This window comes from Entelurus aequoreus, linkage group LG04 (genome assembly GCF_033978785.1).
Source record: "Entelurus aequoreus isolate RoL-2023_Sb linkage group LG04, RoL_Eaeq_v1.1, whole genome shotgun sequence".
NCBI classification, from domain to species: domain Eukaryota; kingdom Metazoa; phylum Chordata; class Actinopteri; order Syngnathiformes; family Syngnathidae; genus Entelurus; species Entelurus aequoreus.
Window position 1 is genome coordinate 5,853,461 of NC_084734.1, and position 19,309 is coordinate 5,872,769.

At 40.6% G+C, this 19,309-nt stretch overlaps 2 protein-coding genes across 3 annotated transcripts in view; both read right to left on the reverse strand.

The window, feature by feature from the left end:
- The window catches only part of LOC133648219 (serine/threonine-protein phosphatase 2A 55 kDa regulatory subunit B gamma isoform), a 68,617-nt gene extending 58,034 nt beyond the window's left edge, over window positions 1–10,583 (reverse strand). Inside the window, exons 1-2 of one of the 2 annotated variants that reach the window (XM_062044084.1) lie at window positions 6,485–7,004; window positions 6,209–6,316 (exon numbers count right to left, since the gene is read on the reverse strand). The gene's annotated coding sequence lies outside the window, so the exon portion shown is untranslated. Of the gene's footprint in view, window positions 1–6,208; window positions 6,317–6,484; window positions 7,005–10,567 lie in introns of those variants that run through there. The other variant, XM_062044085.1, reaches the window with a different exon arrangement.
- Window positions 10,584–13,307: 2,724 nt separating this feature from the next.
- LOC133647709 (zinc finger protein 691-like) lies at window positions 13,308–19,309 on the reverse strand. Its single transcript, XM_062043393.1, has 4 exons — window positions 18,404–19,309; window positions 18,241–18,338; window positions 14,531–14,657; window positions 13,308–14,462 (listed from the first exon to the last, which is right to left on the reverse strand). The coding sequence occupies exons 1-4, from the start codon at window positions 18,717–18,719 to the stop codon at window positions 13,594–13,596; spliced, it is 1,410 nt and encodes a 469-aa protein (XP_061899377.1). The 5' UTR covers window positions 18,720–19,309; the 3' UTR covers window positions 13,308–13,593.

Sequence of the window (19,309 nt, forward strand, 5' to 3'; positions counted from 1 at the left end):
ACAGGTCACACTGAGGGTGGACATATAAACAACTTTAACACTGATACAAATATACGCCACACTGTGAACCCACACCAAACAAGAATGACAAACATTTCGGGAGAACATCCGCACCGTAACACATCATAAACACAACAGAACAAATACCCAGAACCCTTTGCAGCTCTTCCGGGACGCTACAAGGTGTGTGTGTGTGTGTGTGGTGGTAGCGGGGGGTGTATTTTGTAGCGTCCCGGAAGAGTTAATGCTGCAAAGGGTTCTGGGTATTTGTTCTGTTGTGTTGTGAAATGTGTTTGTCATTCTTGTTTGGTGTGGATTCACAGTGTGGCGTATATTTCTAACAGTATTAAAGTTGTTTATACATCCACCCTTAGTGTAACCTGTATCACTGTTGATCAAGTATGCGTTGCATTCACGTGTGTGTGTGTACAGAAGCCGCATATAACTTGTGACTGGGCCGGCACGTTGTTAGAATGGATGAAAAGCGGACGTGACAACAGCTCGTAGATGACGTTAAAGGCAGTGCCTTTAAGGCACGCCCCCAAGACTGTGGTCCGGGTGGACTACGAGATATAATGACTGATGAACAGCTTGGTTGGATAATGAAGGTTGCCTCAGCTCAAAGCCTGAGCCCCGACATGAATGAACTAGCATCCAAGAAAAGATGTCAGGTATCTGGCTTGGGCACATCAGATTAGATCAGTGTGTTGCAAACTGAGCAGTTTAAAGTCCTGAATGGTTGCTTTATTCATTTTCATTTTATTTTCAAATGTATTAGCCTGTGGAAAAAGTTAATGTTGATATTTACCTCAGAAGGCTGCAAATAGAAAAGAGGCATTCAAGTTTTATTTAAATTGTATTTGATATGCCATTGATATTTTTTAATTATTATTATTATTATTTGAAACTGGATCTTGCATGTCACTATAAAGTTATATAAGCCTTGCTTGTTCAATATTCAATGCAAAACTTGTTTGGGTCCCTATTAAAAGGTTAATTTGTTCAACCTTGGCCCGCGGCTTTGTTCAGTTTTACATTTTGGCCCACTCTGTATTTGACTTTGACACCCCTGCTCTAAAGGCCTTAGTTGGCCACATGCGTGGACAGCACCTTTTAGCTCTTATTTCCAAAATAGTGTCCACTACTGAATTGGGGTCTTATGGCCGCTTATGTGGACACTTATACTGCCATCTGGTGGTGTCAGAAGAGTATAACATACAATGGAATTTGGGGGAAAAAAGTGTAAAAATAAGAATTAGCATGTCACTAAACATGAAGTACACGTTTGTTACATATGGACTAAGTACATCATATCAAAAGATGATTCTTAGTTTTTATTCTAATTAGGGTCCAATAAGCCCAAATAGCAAAGAGAAATTAAAAAAGCATGTAAACAAACAGCTTGGGTCTTAGGAGGTTTTAAGGTGGTCTGTCATAACGTTTTTAGCATTCAATCAGACATTATTGTGAGTTTTTGTATTAGTGTTCCAAAAAATAGACATACCGGCCACCAGACACATTTTTTTCTCTGAATTTGGCCCCCCGAGTCAAAATAATTGCCCAGACCTGCTTTAGAACAAATTTGATTTTGGTCTATTTGTTAAAGTTCCATACATACACACAGTCAGTTTTCAGCCCCCGGCCAAATATTATTTAGCCCAATGCGGCTCCAAAGTTAAAAGGTTTGGACACCCGTGGCATAGAGGTTAATGATAAAAAAGAAAATGTCTCTTGGCAGGTCAAAAATATCCCAGAAGAGCAACAATTTACAATATGACACACAATAAGCCATCTTGTTGCTCTAGCTTGTGTCAGGTTTGTCTAAAAAGAGTGATTGAGTGCAGCTTGTCCTTGTTGACTCACCAATACCTGCCATGACCTCCTGTAGCCACCGAGCCTGTTAGACATGCAGCCTTCAAGCCACACATGCTCGTGTTACCTTGGCGACTGTAACAATCAACGTCACTCTTACATGGACGTGCCCCTGGAGTGAACAACGTGTGCTCACATTAGTCACAAGTCTGGGTGCTGGCCTCTAAAGAACTCCAATCTGGATCCTAGAAAAGAGTTTCTGGCAAAGACAAGTGGATAAGTGGAGGTATTCGAGGGGGAAGAACACGCCTGCAATTATTTTTGACCAGATGTTGGTGTCACAGGTCGTTTAGCAACCTTTGACCAGCTGATGTAGTGAAAGCGGACATTTGAGTAAACACTTGGGGGAAAAATGCAAGAACTTAGAAAGGCTACATTTAAACCTTCCCCTAAAAGAGATGCTCTTAATCTAAGGCGGGGGTCAACAACCAGCATGCAGCTCTTTAGTACCGCCCTAGTGGCTCCTTGGAGCATTTTTTAAAAAAAGATTAGAAATGGAAAAAGATGGGGGGGGGAATATTTTTTTTGCTTTAGTATGTTTTTTGTTTGAGGACAAACATGACACAAACCTTCAGAATTGTTAGAACTACCACTGTTGAATATGTTTGTGTGTATGCTTCACTGATGACAGTATTTGGTGAACAGCGTTTTGTCCTACTAATTTCGGCGGTTCTTGAACTCACCATGGTGTGGACTGTGACGTAACAGTTTGTTTACATGTAAAATCTTCCACTCCTTCTTTGTCTCATTTTGTCCACCAAAAGTTTTGTACTGTGCGTGAATGCACAAAGGTGAGCTTTGTTGATGTTATTGACTTGTTGGGAGTGCTAATCAGGCATACTTGGTCAGCGCATGACTGCAAGCTAATCAATGCTAACATGCTATTTAGGCTAGCTGTATGTACATTTTGCATCATTATGCTTCATTTGTAGCTATATTTGAGATCATTTAATTTCCTTTACTTTTATCCTCTTTGTATACCGTATTTTTCAGAGTATATAAGTGTATGTTATATGAGGCATAAATAACCAACTGAGAAGGTGCCTGGTATGTTAACGTAACATATTATGGTAAGAGTCATTCAAATAACTATAACATATAGAACATGCTATATGTTTACCAAACAATCTGTCACTCCTAATCGCTAAATCCCATGAAATCTTATACGTCCAGTCTCTTACGTGAATGACATCAATAATATTATTTGATATTTTACGCTAATGTGTTAATCATTTCACACATAAGTCGCTCCTGAGTACCGTAATTTCCGGACTATAAGCCGCTACTTTTTCCCCTTGTTCTGGTCCCTGCGGCTTATACAAGGGTGCGGCTTATATACGGCCTGTTCTTCTCCGACACCGACGCAGAGGATTTCGGTGGTTTTAGTACGCAGGAGGAAGACGATGACACAATGATTAAAGACTGACTTTTCATATACCGGTAGGCTGGTTATTTTGATAACGTACAGGCGAGCACTTTGTATTACTTTGCACCGTTGTATTATTTGTACTCTGCACGAATGCTGTTCGCCATGTCAAAGATGTGAAAGTTTGATTGAATGATTGAAAGATTTATTGTTAATAAATGGGACGCTTTGCATTCCCAAACAGTCATCTCTGTCCCGACAATCCCCTCCGTGGTAGCAGGAACCCCTATATACTACGCTAATTACACATCAAAACCCTGCGGCTTATAGTCGGGTGCGGCTTATATATGGAGCAATCTGTATTTTCCCCTAAATTTAGCTGATGCGGCTTATAGTCAGGTGCGGCTTATAGTCCGGAAATTACGGTATAAGTCGCACCCCCGGCCAAACTATGAAAAAAACTGCGACTTATAGCGCGAAAAATACGGTATAAATTATATTTACATGTCTCATGACACATTATGTTGACAACGACTCTTTAACCTACTCAGTGGCCTGAGAACGGTAGGTTGTGAGTTCAAACCCCGGCCGAGTCATACCAAAGACTATAAAAATGGGAGCCATTACCTCCCTGCTTGGCACTCAGCATCAAGGGTTGGAATTGGGGGTTAAATCACCAAAATTGATTCCCGGGCGCAGCCACCGCTGCTGCCCATTGCTCCCCTCGCCTCCCAGGGGGTGATCAAGGGTGATGGGTCAAATGCAATCATTGCTACTTTAACTTTAATTATCAATATGTAATATTGGCTGCATTTCAGATAGTTGTTTGTGTGCCATGTTGTTCCAGACCACAGCAAACGTTACCTAGCTTGCCGAAGATTGTAATAAATCTATTAAAAGAAGACACCCTGCCGTTTCCTTTAACTTGGACACACACATCTATACCTTTGACCATTGTAAGACAGTCATTTCCAGGAGTTATCTCACCTTCTGAGTAGTCTCTGATTTACTAATGTTGTAAAAATGTGTAGAATAAATATTACATTTGAACATTTCTGTCAACGAAGATTTGCTTCAGCCTGCGACACATTGTCATTTTGATAGTAGGCTATTATAGCTAATATAGACACTTACGTCATGTGTTGCCTTCATTATAAAACTTATATACGGCTTTTCATTTTTTGCGGTTCCAGACAGATTTGTTTTTTGTATGTTTGGTCCAATATGGCTCTCTCAACGTTTTGGGTTGCCGACCCCTGATCCAAGGGAGTGCTTTTCTCGGATGAATCGCTCAAACATCTTGACTATATTAAATTAAAAAGGTATTATTTTCTGACTACTCATCAATAAGATAATTAAGAGCAAGTCTCCCAATATTAGCACATGAAATGCCATCGGCAGACACTGGATGGGCCCTGAGCGGGGGCAGCGTGGTAATCCTTTAAAGAGGGGTTTCACAACAGTCAAGGCTGGCCACATAAAAGCTAAAGTCCCAGGGGACAGGGGACACGCAGATTATAATCAGAAGCCCCCGAGCATTGGCGTCAACACATAAAATGCACCAGAGGGTGAGCTATATTAAAGCAAATGTAGACCATGCTTAGAATGGTGTTGCTGTGGATTATGGGTAAAATAGTCTCTGTCATTTCACACCAGCGTGACATATTTGGGAGAAGGGAGCAATAACTGGCGATCATTTTACACCTGGAGGGACTACAGAATGGTGATGAAATGACACAATGGCTCAAAGGTTTTTCTACATCCCTGGTGAATTAAGGCATCAGCCAGAGGGCGAGAAACAAATAGAAACAGAGCACATTATACTCTATAGCCGTACAGGAGAAGCATGATTATGACATGTTCACTGTGAGCACTAATATTGACACCTTATTACGCCATATCAACCTGCACTGAAGGAACAGGCTGTGTAGCCATTAAACCCCATTAACTGCTATTACTCAATGCCAGAGGGAAACATTATTGTATTGATAAATGGTCTGCTATGATTTGCTCTATTTCCCTCCTTCCATGTGGTCACTTGTTCATTTGTTGCCTCTCCTCCTGCTGCAAAGCAGCTTAGAGCAGAAAGGAGATTACATATAAATAAATGTATAAACAGAAAATACTGCAAAGCCACCGTGAGCCCTGCCTACTCACACGCACACAACAGTACTCAAATACGCGTCAGTATTGGGCTTTACGGTTCACTTGTTCAATGAACTTACTGTACACAGTGCATCCGGAAAGTATTCACAGCGCTTCACTTGTCCCACATTTTGTTGTGTTACAGCAGGGGTCGGCAACGCAAAATGTTGAGAGAGCCATATTGGACCAAAAATACAAAAGAAAAATATTTTCTGGAGCCGCAAAAAATTAAAAGCCTTCTATAAGTGATATAATGAAGTCAACACATGATGGAAGTTTCTACATTAGCCTACTATCACAATGACTATGTGTCGCAGGCTGTCACAAATCTTCGTTGACAGAAATGTTGAAATGTAATATTTATTCTACACATTTTTACATTTATAGCATGTTAAATATAGCTACAAATGAAGCATAATGATGCAAAATGTACATACAGCTAGCCTAAATAGCATGTTAGCATTGATTAGCTTGCAGTCATGCACTGACCAAATATGCCTGATTAGCACTCCAACAAGTCAATAACATCAACAAAGCTCACCTTTGTGCATTCAGGCACAGTGCAAAACTTTTGGTGGACAAAATGAGACAAAGAAGGAGTGGAAGATTTTACATGTAAACAAACTGTTGCATCACAGTCCACACTATGGTGAGTTCAAGAACCGCCGAAATTAGTAGGACAAAACCAGTGACGTGCGGTGAGGTTCATGGCTGGTGAGGCACTGACTTCATCACAGTCAGATTTACAAACATATGAACCCTAAAGAGTATCTTATTCACCATTTGATCGGCAGCAGTTTACGGGTTATGTTTAAAAGCTCATACCAGCATTCTTCCCTGCTTGGCACTCAGCATCAAGGGTTGGAATTGGGGGTTAAATCACCAAAAATGATTCCCGGGCGCGGCGCCGCTGCTGCCCACTGCTCCCCTCACCTGCCAGGGGGTGATCAAGGGATGGGTCAAATGCAGAGGACAACTTTCACCACACCTAGTGTGTGTGTGACAATCATTGGTACTTTAACTTAACTTTAACTTTACACATACAAACTGTAGCACACAAAAAAGCACATTTAATTAAAAAAAACGTTATTATGGTCTTACCTTTACTTATAAGTGCGGGAACAGTGGTGTTCGTGTTGGAGGAGTTGTGAATGAATGAAATAAGGAATCCGTGCTGCAGTCTGCAGGTGTACCTAATGTTGTGTCCCTGTTCACGGCTCCTCCGGCGCGAGCATTGTTGTTTTTGCACTTTTTGGCTTCTTGTTAAGGGACTTTTTTTGGGTGGATTCGGTCTTGCACGTGGAGGGTTTGGGTGTGGGCTTTGGTTGGTGTGGCGCTCCCGTCGGGGGGTGCATTAACCGGCACAAGGAGGCGGGATTACTGCGAGCCTCAGCCAGTGCGTCTTCGCAGCAGTTTTATGATTGCTCAGCACAAGAAATACGTTACACACATATAGTTGTTGACAAAATACACTGTACATTATATACCTCAGCTAACTAAACTATGGACATGTATAATATAATTCATATAGCAATACGGTCTCACTGCACAGCAGGCCAGCAGTTAGCCCAGTCATTGCGCAATCCATGGTGAGGCACAACTGAGTGACGTCCCTCAACTGGCTGCTGATCTCCGCACCGTCTCTTCTCACTATTTGAATGGCAAATGTGAAAATTCAGCGATTTTGAATAAAAATAATCTAAAACTGGTGAAGTTAAATGGAAAATAACTTTATAGTATAATCACTGAATACATGTAACAATTTTTTAAAAAAATTTTCTTTTAAAAAAAAAATTCTTTCCATGATCGGGCCTCACCTGCCCTAGTGGCCGCACGTCACTGGACAAAACGATGTTCACCAAATACTACAACATTGGAAAACATTAGAAAACGCAGGCTTCTCAGGGGGTGAACTAACTCTTCTAAATGACTGTCTTAGAATGGCCAAAGGTATAGATGTGTGTGTCCAAGTTAAAGGAAATGGCAAGCTGTCTTCTTATAATGGATTTATAACAATCTTTGGTAAGTTGGGTAATGTTTGCTGTGGTCTATAACGGCACACAAACTATGAGAAATGCAGCCAATATTACATACAGCTAATGTGTCATGAGAAATGCAAATATAAATGAAATACACAGAGGACATAAGTAAAGGAAGTTAAAATGAACTCAAATATAGCTACAAACGAGGCATAACGATGCAATACGTACATAAAGCTAGCCTGAATAGCATGTTAGCATCGATTAGCTTGCAGTCATGCACGGACCAAATATGCCTGATTAGCACTCCACACAAGTCAATGACATCAACAAAGTTCACCTTTGTGCATTCACGCACAGCATAAAACGTTTGGTGGACAACATGAGACAAAGAAGGAGTGGCATAAAACATGTCTTTCTGTGGCATCGTTGAAGAAAGTTACACATTTAAACAAACTACGGTGAGGTCTAGGACCGCAAAAATTAGTAGGACAAAATGGCGCTCGCCAAATACTTTCATCAGAGAATCATGTTTAATATAAACACTGGGACTTATAATAATTAGGGAGGTTTGTGTCATGTTGTCCTCTCACAGAAATCATATTAAAACAAAAATAAATTTTCCCCCCATCTTTTTCTATTTTCATACATTTTTTAAAAGCTCCAGGGACATACTGTACATATACATTCACTGTACAAACATACATATACACATACTGTACATATACACTCACTGTACAAACATACATACACATACTGTACATATACATTGACTGTACAAACATACATATACATATACTGTACATATACATTCACTGTACAAACACACATATACACATACTGTACATATACATTCACTGTACAAACATACATATACACATACTGTACATATACATTCACTGTACAAACACACATATACACATACATGTACATATACATTCACTGTACAAACATACATATACACATACTGTACATATACATTCACTGTACAAACATACATATACACATACTGTACATATACATTCACTGTACAAACACACATATACACATACTGTACATATACATTCACTGTACAAACACACATATACACATACTGTACATATGCACACATACACTCATGCACATAATCACGTTTCATCAAACATAAATGAACGTTGCTGCCCTAGGGTAAACTGGATAACACATGGCACACTGACAAAGCTTAACCTAGTTTTACTATAACAATCTACAAGGTTCATATATGTTGCTTCTCTTTCTTCCCCTCCATTTTTCTGCATTCTTTTGTATCTCTAGTTATCATTACATATATGTATTGTTGCATTTGAACAACTGTATTGTTGATAATAGAGGTAAACTATTGGTATTGTTCATTATCAATAGCGCATTTTCTATTGGTATTTGTATTTCTGCAGTGTAATAATGCTCATTGTCATTTCTGTATTATTAATTATCTTGCTAACTGCTTCTTTGCTATCACTTTCACCATCATATTTGTACTTATCCTATTTGCGGATGTTGCTCTATTGTTGTTATTGTTGTGTTTGCTGTTGTTGTTTTTGTCTCTCTGTCTAATCCCCCTCTTGTCCCCACAATTTCCACCTCTGTCCTCCTTTTTGTCTCTTCCTATCCCCTCCTGCTCTGGCCCGGCTGCACCAAATGATAATATAAATACATTTAATAAAGTCAAATACAAATAAGGCAACAAGAGAAGTATCCTACACTTCTCTTTTGTAAAGTAAATCTGAACAGCCGATATGGGCATCTACATCTACTATATGATTTGCGTGAGAAGCTGGACAGGACAAAGACAAAAAAAAAAAAATGCTTCAGGGGATCACGAGGGGGGCGCTAAAAAGCCGCAGGTTGCAGACATCTGTGTTACAGCGTTATTTCAAAATGGAATACATTCATTTCTGTCTTTAAAATTCTACAGACAATTACCCATTTTTATTTTGCAAATGTATTAAAAACAATTTAAAAAGAAAATCACAGGTACATAAGTATTCACAGCCTTTTCTCAATACTTTGTTGATGCACTTTTGGCAGCAATTACAGCCTCAAGTCGTTTTGAACACGATGCCACAAGCTTGGCACGCCTCTTTTTAGTCAGTTTTGCCCATTCCTCTTTGCAGCACCTCTAATTTTCCTGAGGGAACTCTCCTGAAGGTATCAATAAAGTACTATCTATCTATCTATCTATCTATCTATCTATCTATCTATCTATCTATCTATCTATCTCAAGGTCCATCAGGGTGAATGGGAAGTGTTGGTTTTCATCCAGGATGTGTATGTACATGGCTGCATTTATCTTAGTCTAGTCAGGGAGTTGGCCAATAACCTGATGGTCACTCTGTAAGAGCTACAGCATTCCTCTGTGGAGAGAGGAGAACCTTCCAGAAGGACATCCATATCTGCAGCAGTCCACCAATCAGACGGAAGCCATTTCTTAGTAAAAAGTTTGCCAAAATGCATCTAAAAGACTCTCGGACCAGGCCAATACCATCCCTGCAGTGAAGCATGGTGGTGGCAGCATCATGCTGTGGGGGTGTTTTTTCAGCGACAGGGACCGGGAGACTAGTCAGGATAGAGGGAAAGATGAATGCAGCAATGTACAGAGACATCCTGGATGAAAACCAACGTCTCTTATTGGCCTTGTGGCTCAGTTGGTAGATCGGCCGTGCCAGCAACTCGAGGGTTCCAGGTTCAATTACCGCTTCTAACATCCTTGAGCAAGACACTTTGCCCACCTGCTCCGTGCCACCTACACTGCTTTAAATGTAGCTTAAAGATGTAGATAATGGGTTTAACTATGTAAAGCGCTTTGAGTCTCAAGAGAAAAAAGTGCTATAAAAATATAAGAGCTGCTGCAAAGAGGAATGGGTCAAACTGCCCAAAGATACAAGGTGCGTCAACAAAGTGCAGTGAATACTTATGTACATGCATAGTTTTAAAACATTTGCTCATTTAAAAACAAATTGTTTTGACATTGTCATTAAGGGGTATTGTCGGCAGAATTTAAAGGACAAAAACAAATGTATTCAATTTTAGAATAAGGCTGTAACATAATATTTGGAAAAAATGAAGTGCTGGGAATACTTTCCAGATGCACTGTGAACATGCCGTATTTGTAGTTCTGAAATTGACCTTATTAGAGTGATACAAACATAATCAAATGTAAATGTAATCAATTGAAACAAATGTTTACCTCACTTTGTAGTTTATCTGGAGACCAGAGGAAGCCATCAACAGAGATATAGGGTGAGCCTCAGGGAAGAGGAGAAGTAATGTTGCTACTGTGGTATCCATCCAAGTCTCTTTAGCCTGCCGGGGGAAAACAGTCATAATTCCTGCTCAGAATGTGTCAAAGTGAGACACCAATGTCATCCAAACATACCTTCAAGGTGGAATTGTGGCCACATCAGGAACACGCTTAAGATATAAACAACACCACAACTTATGAACTGTTTTTAAATGATTGCATGGTCAAGACTATTTCTTTGTAACTATTTTATGATTGCAAAATATATATATCATGTCAATCAAAAATCAGACAGCAGCCACATTTTCTATCAGTCACATAAAGACATGAGGACGTCTTGTTTGCAGATGAACTACGAGAGACGTTTGATGCTGACAAATGTGAAAATTTGTGCAAGGATCAGGGGAAAATGTCTGAAAAATGTAGGTCACAGTGTAAAACGTGCTGAGGACAACATCTTCTATTTAACTTCTACAGACAAGCAGCACAACAATGAATAACTAGTGTAACGTAATGCTGCCTCCTGGTGGTGATGGCGCGAATGACATTACAAGAGCACGGCCAAGTCCTTTCTGCTACAGTACACAATAGAGCATAAAGTTAAATATTGTATGTCAGTATTTGTTAGAATAATGATGTATATATTATCACACAACTCTTATGCTTAAGGGCCGTTGCTATAGTTATTATCAATTGTGCTGAAATTGTATTTTTCTTTCTGTGCAAAGCTGGCAATCCAAAAGATTGCAAGCCAGTCTTGTATCAGTGTTTGTTTCCAGAATCGGCCTGCTGACTGCCAAGGCCGAACATCGAGTACCGTGACGCAGACAAAGCAGAGACAGGGCGATATCACGACTGTCAGCACATTTGCATTTTTGTATAATCATATATTGTGTCTAACTGGAGCTGTCGAGATTACCCCCTTCCCTCAGCGACAGCTCCAGTGATGTAACCAGGGACCTCCCAAATAAATAGAGGAAGCATGTGGGCTGGAATTTTAGAACGTAGTTTGGATCTGTAACTAGAATACAGCCCAAAAAACGTGTCTCCTCAATTGAGCCAAATTTAACTCTGTCTCTGCATGATTCCTTGCTTCTCGTCTGTTTAATAGATGTCATCAGTGTTTGAACCTGACAGTATTAAACTCAAAATATACTTCACCTAAATCTGCAGGACATTTTCCAGAAGGTTAATACATATACAAAATTAGAATATTGTGATAAAGTTCTTTATTTTCTGTAGTGCAACTAAAAACATGGAAATGTCATACATTCTGGATTCATTACACATCAACTGAAATATTGCAAGCCTTTTAATATTTTAATATTGCTGATTATGGCATACAGCTTAAGAAAACTCAAAAATCCCATCTCAAAAAATTAGAATATTTCCTCAGACCAAGTAAAAAATAAAGATTTATAACAGCAAAACAAAATCAAACATTTGAAAATGTCAATTCATGCACTCAGTACTTGGTTGGGAATCCTTTTGCACGGATTACTGCACCAATGCGGCGTGGCATGGAGGCAATCAGCCTGTGGCATTGCTGAGGTGTTATGGATGCCCAGGATGCTTCAATAGCGGCCTATAGCTCTTTGCATTATTGGTTCTGGTGTCTTTCAGCTTCTTCTTCACAATACCCCACAAATTATCTATGGGGTTCAGGTCAGGGGAGTTGGCAGGCCAATGGAGGACAGTAATGCCATGGTCAGTACACCAGTTACTGCTGGTTTTGGTACTGCTGGATCATGCTGGAAAATGAAATCATCATCTCCATAAAGCTTTTCAACAGATGGAAGCATGTAGCCGTATTCCCATGGCCAAGCCACTCCTGAACTCAAGACAAGGAAGAAGCGTCCGAATGGGGCTATGAAAAAGAAGCACTGGACAGTTGCAGAGTGGTCCAGAGTCCTGTTTTCAGACGAAAGCAAGTTTTGTATTTCATTTGGAAGTCAAGGCGCTAGAGTCTGGAGGAAGGCTGGAGAGGAGCAAAATCTAAGTTGCTTGAAATCCAGTGTGAAGTTCCCACAGTCAGCAATGGTTTTGGGAGCCATGTCAGCTGCTGGTGTTGGTCCACTGTGTTTCATCAAGTCCAGAGTCAATGCAGCTGTGTACCAAGACATTTTACAGCAGTACATGCTTCCATCTGTTGAAAAGCTCTATGGAGATGATGATTTCATTTTCCAGCATGATCCAGCAGTGCCAAAACCACCAGTGACTGGTGTACTGACCATGGCATTAATGTCCTTGATTGGCCTGCCAACTCCCCTGACCTGAACCCCATAGATAATTTGTGGGGTATTGTGAAGAAGAAGCTGAAAGACACCAGACCCAATACTGCAAATGAGCTAAAGGCCGCTATTGAAGCATCCTGGGCATCCATAACACCTCAGCAATGCCACAGGCTGATTGCCTCCATGCCACGCCGCATTGGTGCAGTAATCCGTGCAAAAGGATTCCCAACCAAGTACTTAGTGCATTAATTGACATTTTCAAATGTTTGATTTTGTTTTGCTGTTATAAATCTTTATTTTTTACTTGGTCTGAGGAAAGGAGATGGGATTTTTGAGTTTTCTTAAGCTGTATGCCATAATCAGCAATATTAAAATAATAAAAGGCTTGCAATATTTCAGTTGATGTGTAATGAATCCAGAATGTATGACATTTTCATGTTTTAGTTGCATTACAGAAAATAAAGGACTTTATCACAATATTCTAATTTTCTGAGACAGTCCTGTATTTTCTTTATATGCACTAATACAAAATAATGAATCGGAAGCACGGTCATAGAAAAGTGAGCAGGTATCATTGATGTACTGTCGGATGCATAATTGAAGTGAAGCACAAGGAATACATTAAGACGACTCAATTCTCAGTATAAGAAAATCGCTTGGATGGTGTCAGTCAATTTAGCACTTATAGATCAGTGGTTGGGTATTGACAATCAATACTACTAAGTGACCATCAAGACTTCAAGTCGGATTGGGGCCAATGTGTGGTTCCTGTTGCTCTGCCGTGTAGAACAGATCCCCTTGGTGCATCCTGTCATTGTGCACCCTCAGGTCCCCTCTGTGGGCGAACCTCTTTCCGCACTTGGCACAAGCGAAGGGTCTTTTCCGCATGTGAACGTCTCGTTGGTGAGCTCTCAGATTGCCGCTGCGGGCAAAGCGCTTGCCGCACTGGACGCAACCAAAGGGCCGCTCGCCGGTGTGCGTGCGAGTGTGGATGGTGAGCTCGGAGGGGGTGAGGAAGCTCTTGTCGCAGAGCTGACAGGGGTGCAGGCGGACCCCCGTGTGGCGTAACAGGTGTCTGCGATGATGGGAGGGATAGGTGAAGCTTTTAGTGCAGTACGGGCAGTTGTACGGTCGCCCGCTTCCTCCGGCGGAAGCTCCGGTGAAGTTGAGTGGGTGTGCTTGTACAGCTTTCAACAACTGGGAATTGGACTGTCTGCTGGAATTAATTGGGTCGATCCTGTCGCCACTACGTCCCCATTGAGAGAGAACCTGTGACTGATCCTGTTGACTCTGATGTGCCGACCTCTGATTGGAGTTCTGGTTCTCATGGAACACAAAAGGGCCATCCTCTTTGGCGCTGGTATTGGATCGGAGCTTGGTTGTGTCCGTGGTAGTTCTGGAGCCAGCTGGAGAAGAGCAGCTGAAGCTATTTGTCGGCAAGCCCTCCAGACCACATGCCTCACCCCGAGTGCCTTCCAAAACTGATGACCAGTCCCTGTGCTGGGCCAGACTAGGGTCAGGTGGTGGAGAGCAACGGAATGGGGGTGAAGCTTGATCCGGTTGTGGTTGGTGGTCTGCCATTGGCCTCTCCTGGTACCAGGGAGACGCTGCAGACACGAGACAACAATCTCTCTAGAACAAGTCTTATCAGCCTAGTAATGAAATTGATACTTACATTCGGCTTTGATGTGTGAGCCAGTCAGGGGACCCGTCTTCCTCTGGTCTCCAATGACAGGACTTCCCTCTGGGACTTCGACCATGAAAGACCCCAAGGGTGGGTGAGGTAAATCTCGCAGTGGAGACTTTAAGTATAAAGGCGGTGAGCGATGCAACAAAAGTAAATGTACACATTAGACTCAACATTGCAAAAAAAACTTCCTAAAACAAAAACAAAAATACTGAATACACTTTTGCAAAACATAAGATCTAATGAAGTGGTAAGAAAAATGTACCATCTTCAAAAGTTACTAGCCAATCATCGGTCATGAACAATTAAAATGTATCCAATGTCACAGCCTAAACATGTTTATGATCAGGACTTACACTCTTAGTTATAATTGAGCAGGGATAATAATGCAAGCTTTGACATCTACATCACTATATTTTTCAGCCTTCTTACATGTTTTCACTGAACAAAGTGGCCCACACAGGTGACACCGCTGACTCAGAACTAAATAGTCACACAAACACAAGACAGATCAAGAGGGGCATCAACCAATTCTGAATTAATTTATGCCTTCCTTGTAACTGCTACCAGTACTCGATCGTCACATGCGGTCTCCCTGTGAGGTATTAACTTGAACATCATATTGCACTTAACTTCCCCAAAGAATGCAGTTCCCCTAAGTAGTGACTTACAGCACTCTCTCTCTGTTTATATACAAGTTATAGGGGCACTTATGCAAAATCAACTTGTCGTACCTATTGGTACATATATATATACATATATATATATATACACATATATATGTGTATATTAGGGGTGTAATGGTACACCAAAATTTCGGTTCAGTACGTACCTCGGTTTAGAGGTCACGGTTCGGTTCATTTTCGGTACAGTAAGAAAACAGCAAAATATAAATTTTGGGGTTATTTATTTACCAAATTTGCAAAATCTTCAACCAAAAATAATTTTCTTAGTGTAATATTTGATGTGAAGTAATGGGAACCTTGGATAGGTCAATAATTCATTATTACATTGATTTTGATTCAATATTATGTTTTGAGCAATGACAGTTTAAAAGAAAAAAAACAGCTTTGTTTTATTAGTCAACATTGCAACTTTTTCTAAATTACATTTAACCTTTAAGCTTTTTTATTTCACTTTTGTTATGTGTTTGTTTATTTTAATAGTATTTTTAGAATGTGCCGTGGGCCTTTAAAACATTGGCTGTGGGCCGCAAATGGCCTCCGGGGCACACTTTTGACACCCCTGCTATAGTTAATAAAAAATGAAATGTGATAAATCTATGGATAAAAAGCAGAGCCTGGTGACACATGCGTGTTTATCATAACTCTCTCTCTCTGTCTGTCTCTGCCCCTCCCTCACCAATGCTGCTGCGCGCACAATTTGTTTTGTTTTTAACCCCTTCTTAACCCTGAACGTACATTGAAAAAACACGCAACCCTAACTCAAAATGCCGGACATTTGAGGCATTTAAGAAACTCTGCCCTGACAGCTCCGCAAAAGAGGACGTATGGTCAGTCTATCGTAGCCATTTAGCTGCTAGCATGCCGTGTGCTGTGCCTCGGTGTGCATTGTTTACACAACGTGCGTTACGCTACTTAATATGTCCGTGTGGAAACTCGTTCGGTACACCTCCGAACCGAACTGGAACCCCCGTACCGAAACAGTTCAATACAAATACACTCCTAGTGTGTATATATATATACATATATACCGTATTTTTCAGACTATAAGTCGCAGTTTTTTTCATAGTTTGGCCGGGGGTGCGACTTATACTCAGGAGCGACTTATGTGTGAAATTATTAACACATTAGCGTAAAATATCAAATACCGTAATTTCCGGACTATAAGCCGCTACTTTTTCCCCTTGTTCTGGTCCCTGCGGCTTATACAAGGGTGCGGCTTATATACGGCCTGTTCTTCTCCGACACCGACGAAGAGGATTTCGGTGGTTTTAGTACGCAGGAGGAAGACGATGACACAATGATTAAAGACTGACTTTTCATATACCGGTAGGCTGGTTATTTTGATAACGTACAGGCGAGCACTTTGTATTACTTTGCACCGTTGTATTATTTGTACTCTGCACGAATGCTGTTCGCCATGTCAAAGATGTGAAAGTTTGATTGAATGATTGAAAGATTTATTGTTAATAAATGGGACGCTTTGCATTCCCAAACAGTCATCTCTGTCCCGACAATCCCCTCCGTGGTAGCAGGAACCCCTATATACTACGCTAATTACACATCAAAACCCTGCGGCTTATAGTCGGGTGCGGCTTATATATGGAGCAATCTGTATTTTCCCCTAAATTTAGCTGATGCGGCTTATAGTCAGGTGCGGCTTATAGTCCGGAAATTACGGTATTATTGATGTCATTCACGTAAGAGACTAGACGTATAAGACTTCATGGGATTTAGCGATTAGGAGTGACAGATTGTTTGGTAAACGTATAGCATGTTCTATATGTTATAGTTATTTGAATGACTCTTACCATAATATGTTACGTTAACATACCAGTTGGTTATTTATGCCTCATATAACGTACACTTATTCAGCCTGTTGTTCACTATTCTTTAGACATTTTAAATTGCCTTTCAAATGTCTATTCTTGGTGTTGGCTTTTATCAAATACATTTCCCCCAAAAATGCGACTTATACTCCAGTGCGACTTATATATGTTTTTTTCCTTCTTTATTATGCATTTTCGGCCGGTGCGACTTATACTCTGGAGCGACTTATAGTCTGAAAAATACGGTAAGAAATACTTGAATTTCAGTGAATTACAGCTATATATATATATATGTATATATATATATATATATATATATATATATATATGTATATATATATATTAGAGATGTCCGATAATATCGGCCTGCCGATATTATCGGCCGATAAATGCTTTAAAATGTAATATCGGAAATTATCGGTATCGTTTTTTTTTTATTAAATCAACATAAAAAACACAAGATACACTTACAATTAGTGCACCAACCCAAAAAACCTCCCTCCCCATTCACACTCATTCACACAAAAGGGTTGTTTCTTTCTGTTATTAATATTCTGCTTCCTACATTATATATCAATATATATCAATACAGTCTGCAAGGGATACAGTCCGTAAGCACACATGATTGTGCGTGCTGCTGCTCCACTAATAGTACTAACCTTTAACAGTTAATTTTACTCATTTTCATTAATTACTAGTTTCTATGTAACTGTTCTTATATTGTTTTAATTTCTTTTTTATTCAAGAAAATGTTTTTAATTTATTTACCTTATTTTATTTAATTATTTTTTTTAAAAAGGACCTTATCTTCACCATACCTGGTTGTCCAAATTAAGCATAATAATGTGTTAATTCCACGACTGTATATATCGGTATCGGTAATTAAGAGTTGAACAATATCGGAATATTGGCAAAAAAGCCATTATCGGACATCCCTAATATATATATAAATATATATATATAAGAAATACTTGAATTTCAGTCAATTACAGCTATATATATATATATATATATATATATATATATATATATATACACACACACACACACACACACACCCCCCCCCCCCCCCAGCGGGCATTTTGAATATCTCCCTAATTCTGAGGTCTCAAGGCTGGCAAGTATGGCGCCACATAATATGAAAGATTCTTAAATATATGATGTAGGAGGTAGGATGGCACCAAACCGTGTGCTTTATTAAATCCTGGTCATCGTGACATGTGAACTCCGTCTTGAGCTCACTTATACTGAAGTCGTTTCCATCATCTGGCTCTGCGTGCATCCCTGTGTGAGGAAAACAGCCATCAGTGGACATCAATAAGTAGCAAATCATGTCGGCTTGTGTCCACCTGCTCCTGTCGAGGTGTCCAAAGCGTGGTCAGCCTCCCCGCCTTTCCTCTCCTCTTGGTCCAGCCGTCCGAGGAGGATGGAGATCTCCCGGGTTTTGTGCGCCAGCTCCACCTGCTGCTCGCACAGGCTGCTTTCAAAGATCTTGCCGATCTGGCACACGGCGGCTGCCAGCAGGGAGTCCATGACCGCGGCCAGCTGGGCGTGGAACGCACTTCGAACATCGTCCATTTTTCCAAGTCCGTTTAATGGATAATGATTCCTCCCACCTCCAAAGACATGCACCTGGGGATAGGCTCCTCCCACCTCCAAAGACATGCACCTGGGGATAGGTTGATTGGCAACACTAAATGGTCCCTAGTGTGTGAATGTTGTCTGTCTGTCTGTGTTGGTCCTGCGATGAGGTGGTGACTTGTCCAGGGTGTACCCCGCCTTCCGCCCGAATGCAGCTGAGATAGGCTCCAGCACTCCCCGCGACCCCGAAAGGGACAAGCGGTAAAAAATGGATGGATTTAGCTGTTGATTGACACCTTCTTGTCACCTGGTGATATGATTGATAAGCTGCCTAGAGACCGTCTTTTTAAGTATTTTTTTTGTTCGGCACCATACACTTGTAAGCATGTATATTAAAGGTGTGTGTTGTCTAAAAGGCTTTTTTTCCCAAACATAAAACCGCGAAACGAGAACGATAACCTGCTAGCTAGCTTCGGCTAACATTGTAAACAAGAGAGCCACGTGTAACATAAAGTTAAATAACACATGCAGCCAGGCCTCGCTTGAAGTAAAAGGTAATTAAATACACAAATCAGTCGTTACTTGCCACGTTTGGTTGGCATCTCTATGTCCAAAGTGAGGTTCTTTGCCTACTGCGCTTAGCAGTCATGTAGACGGGAGCTAACTAGCAGCTC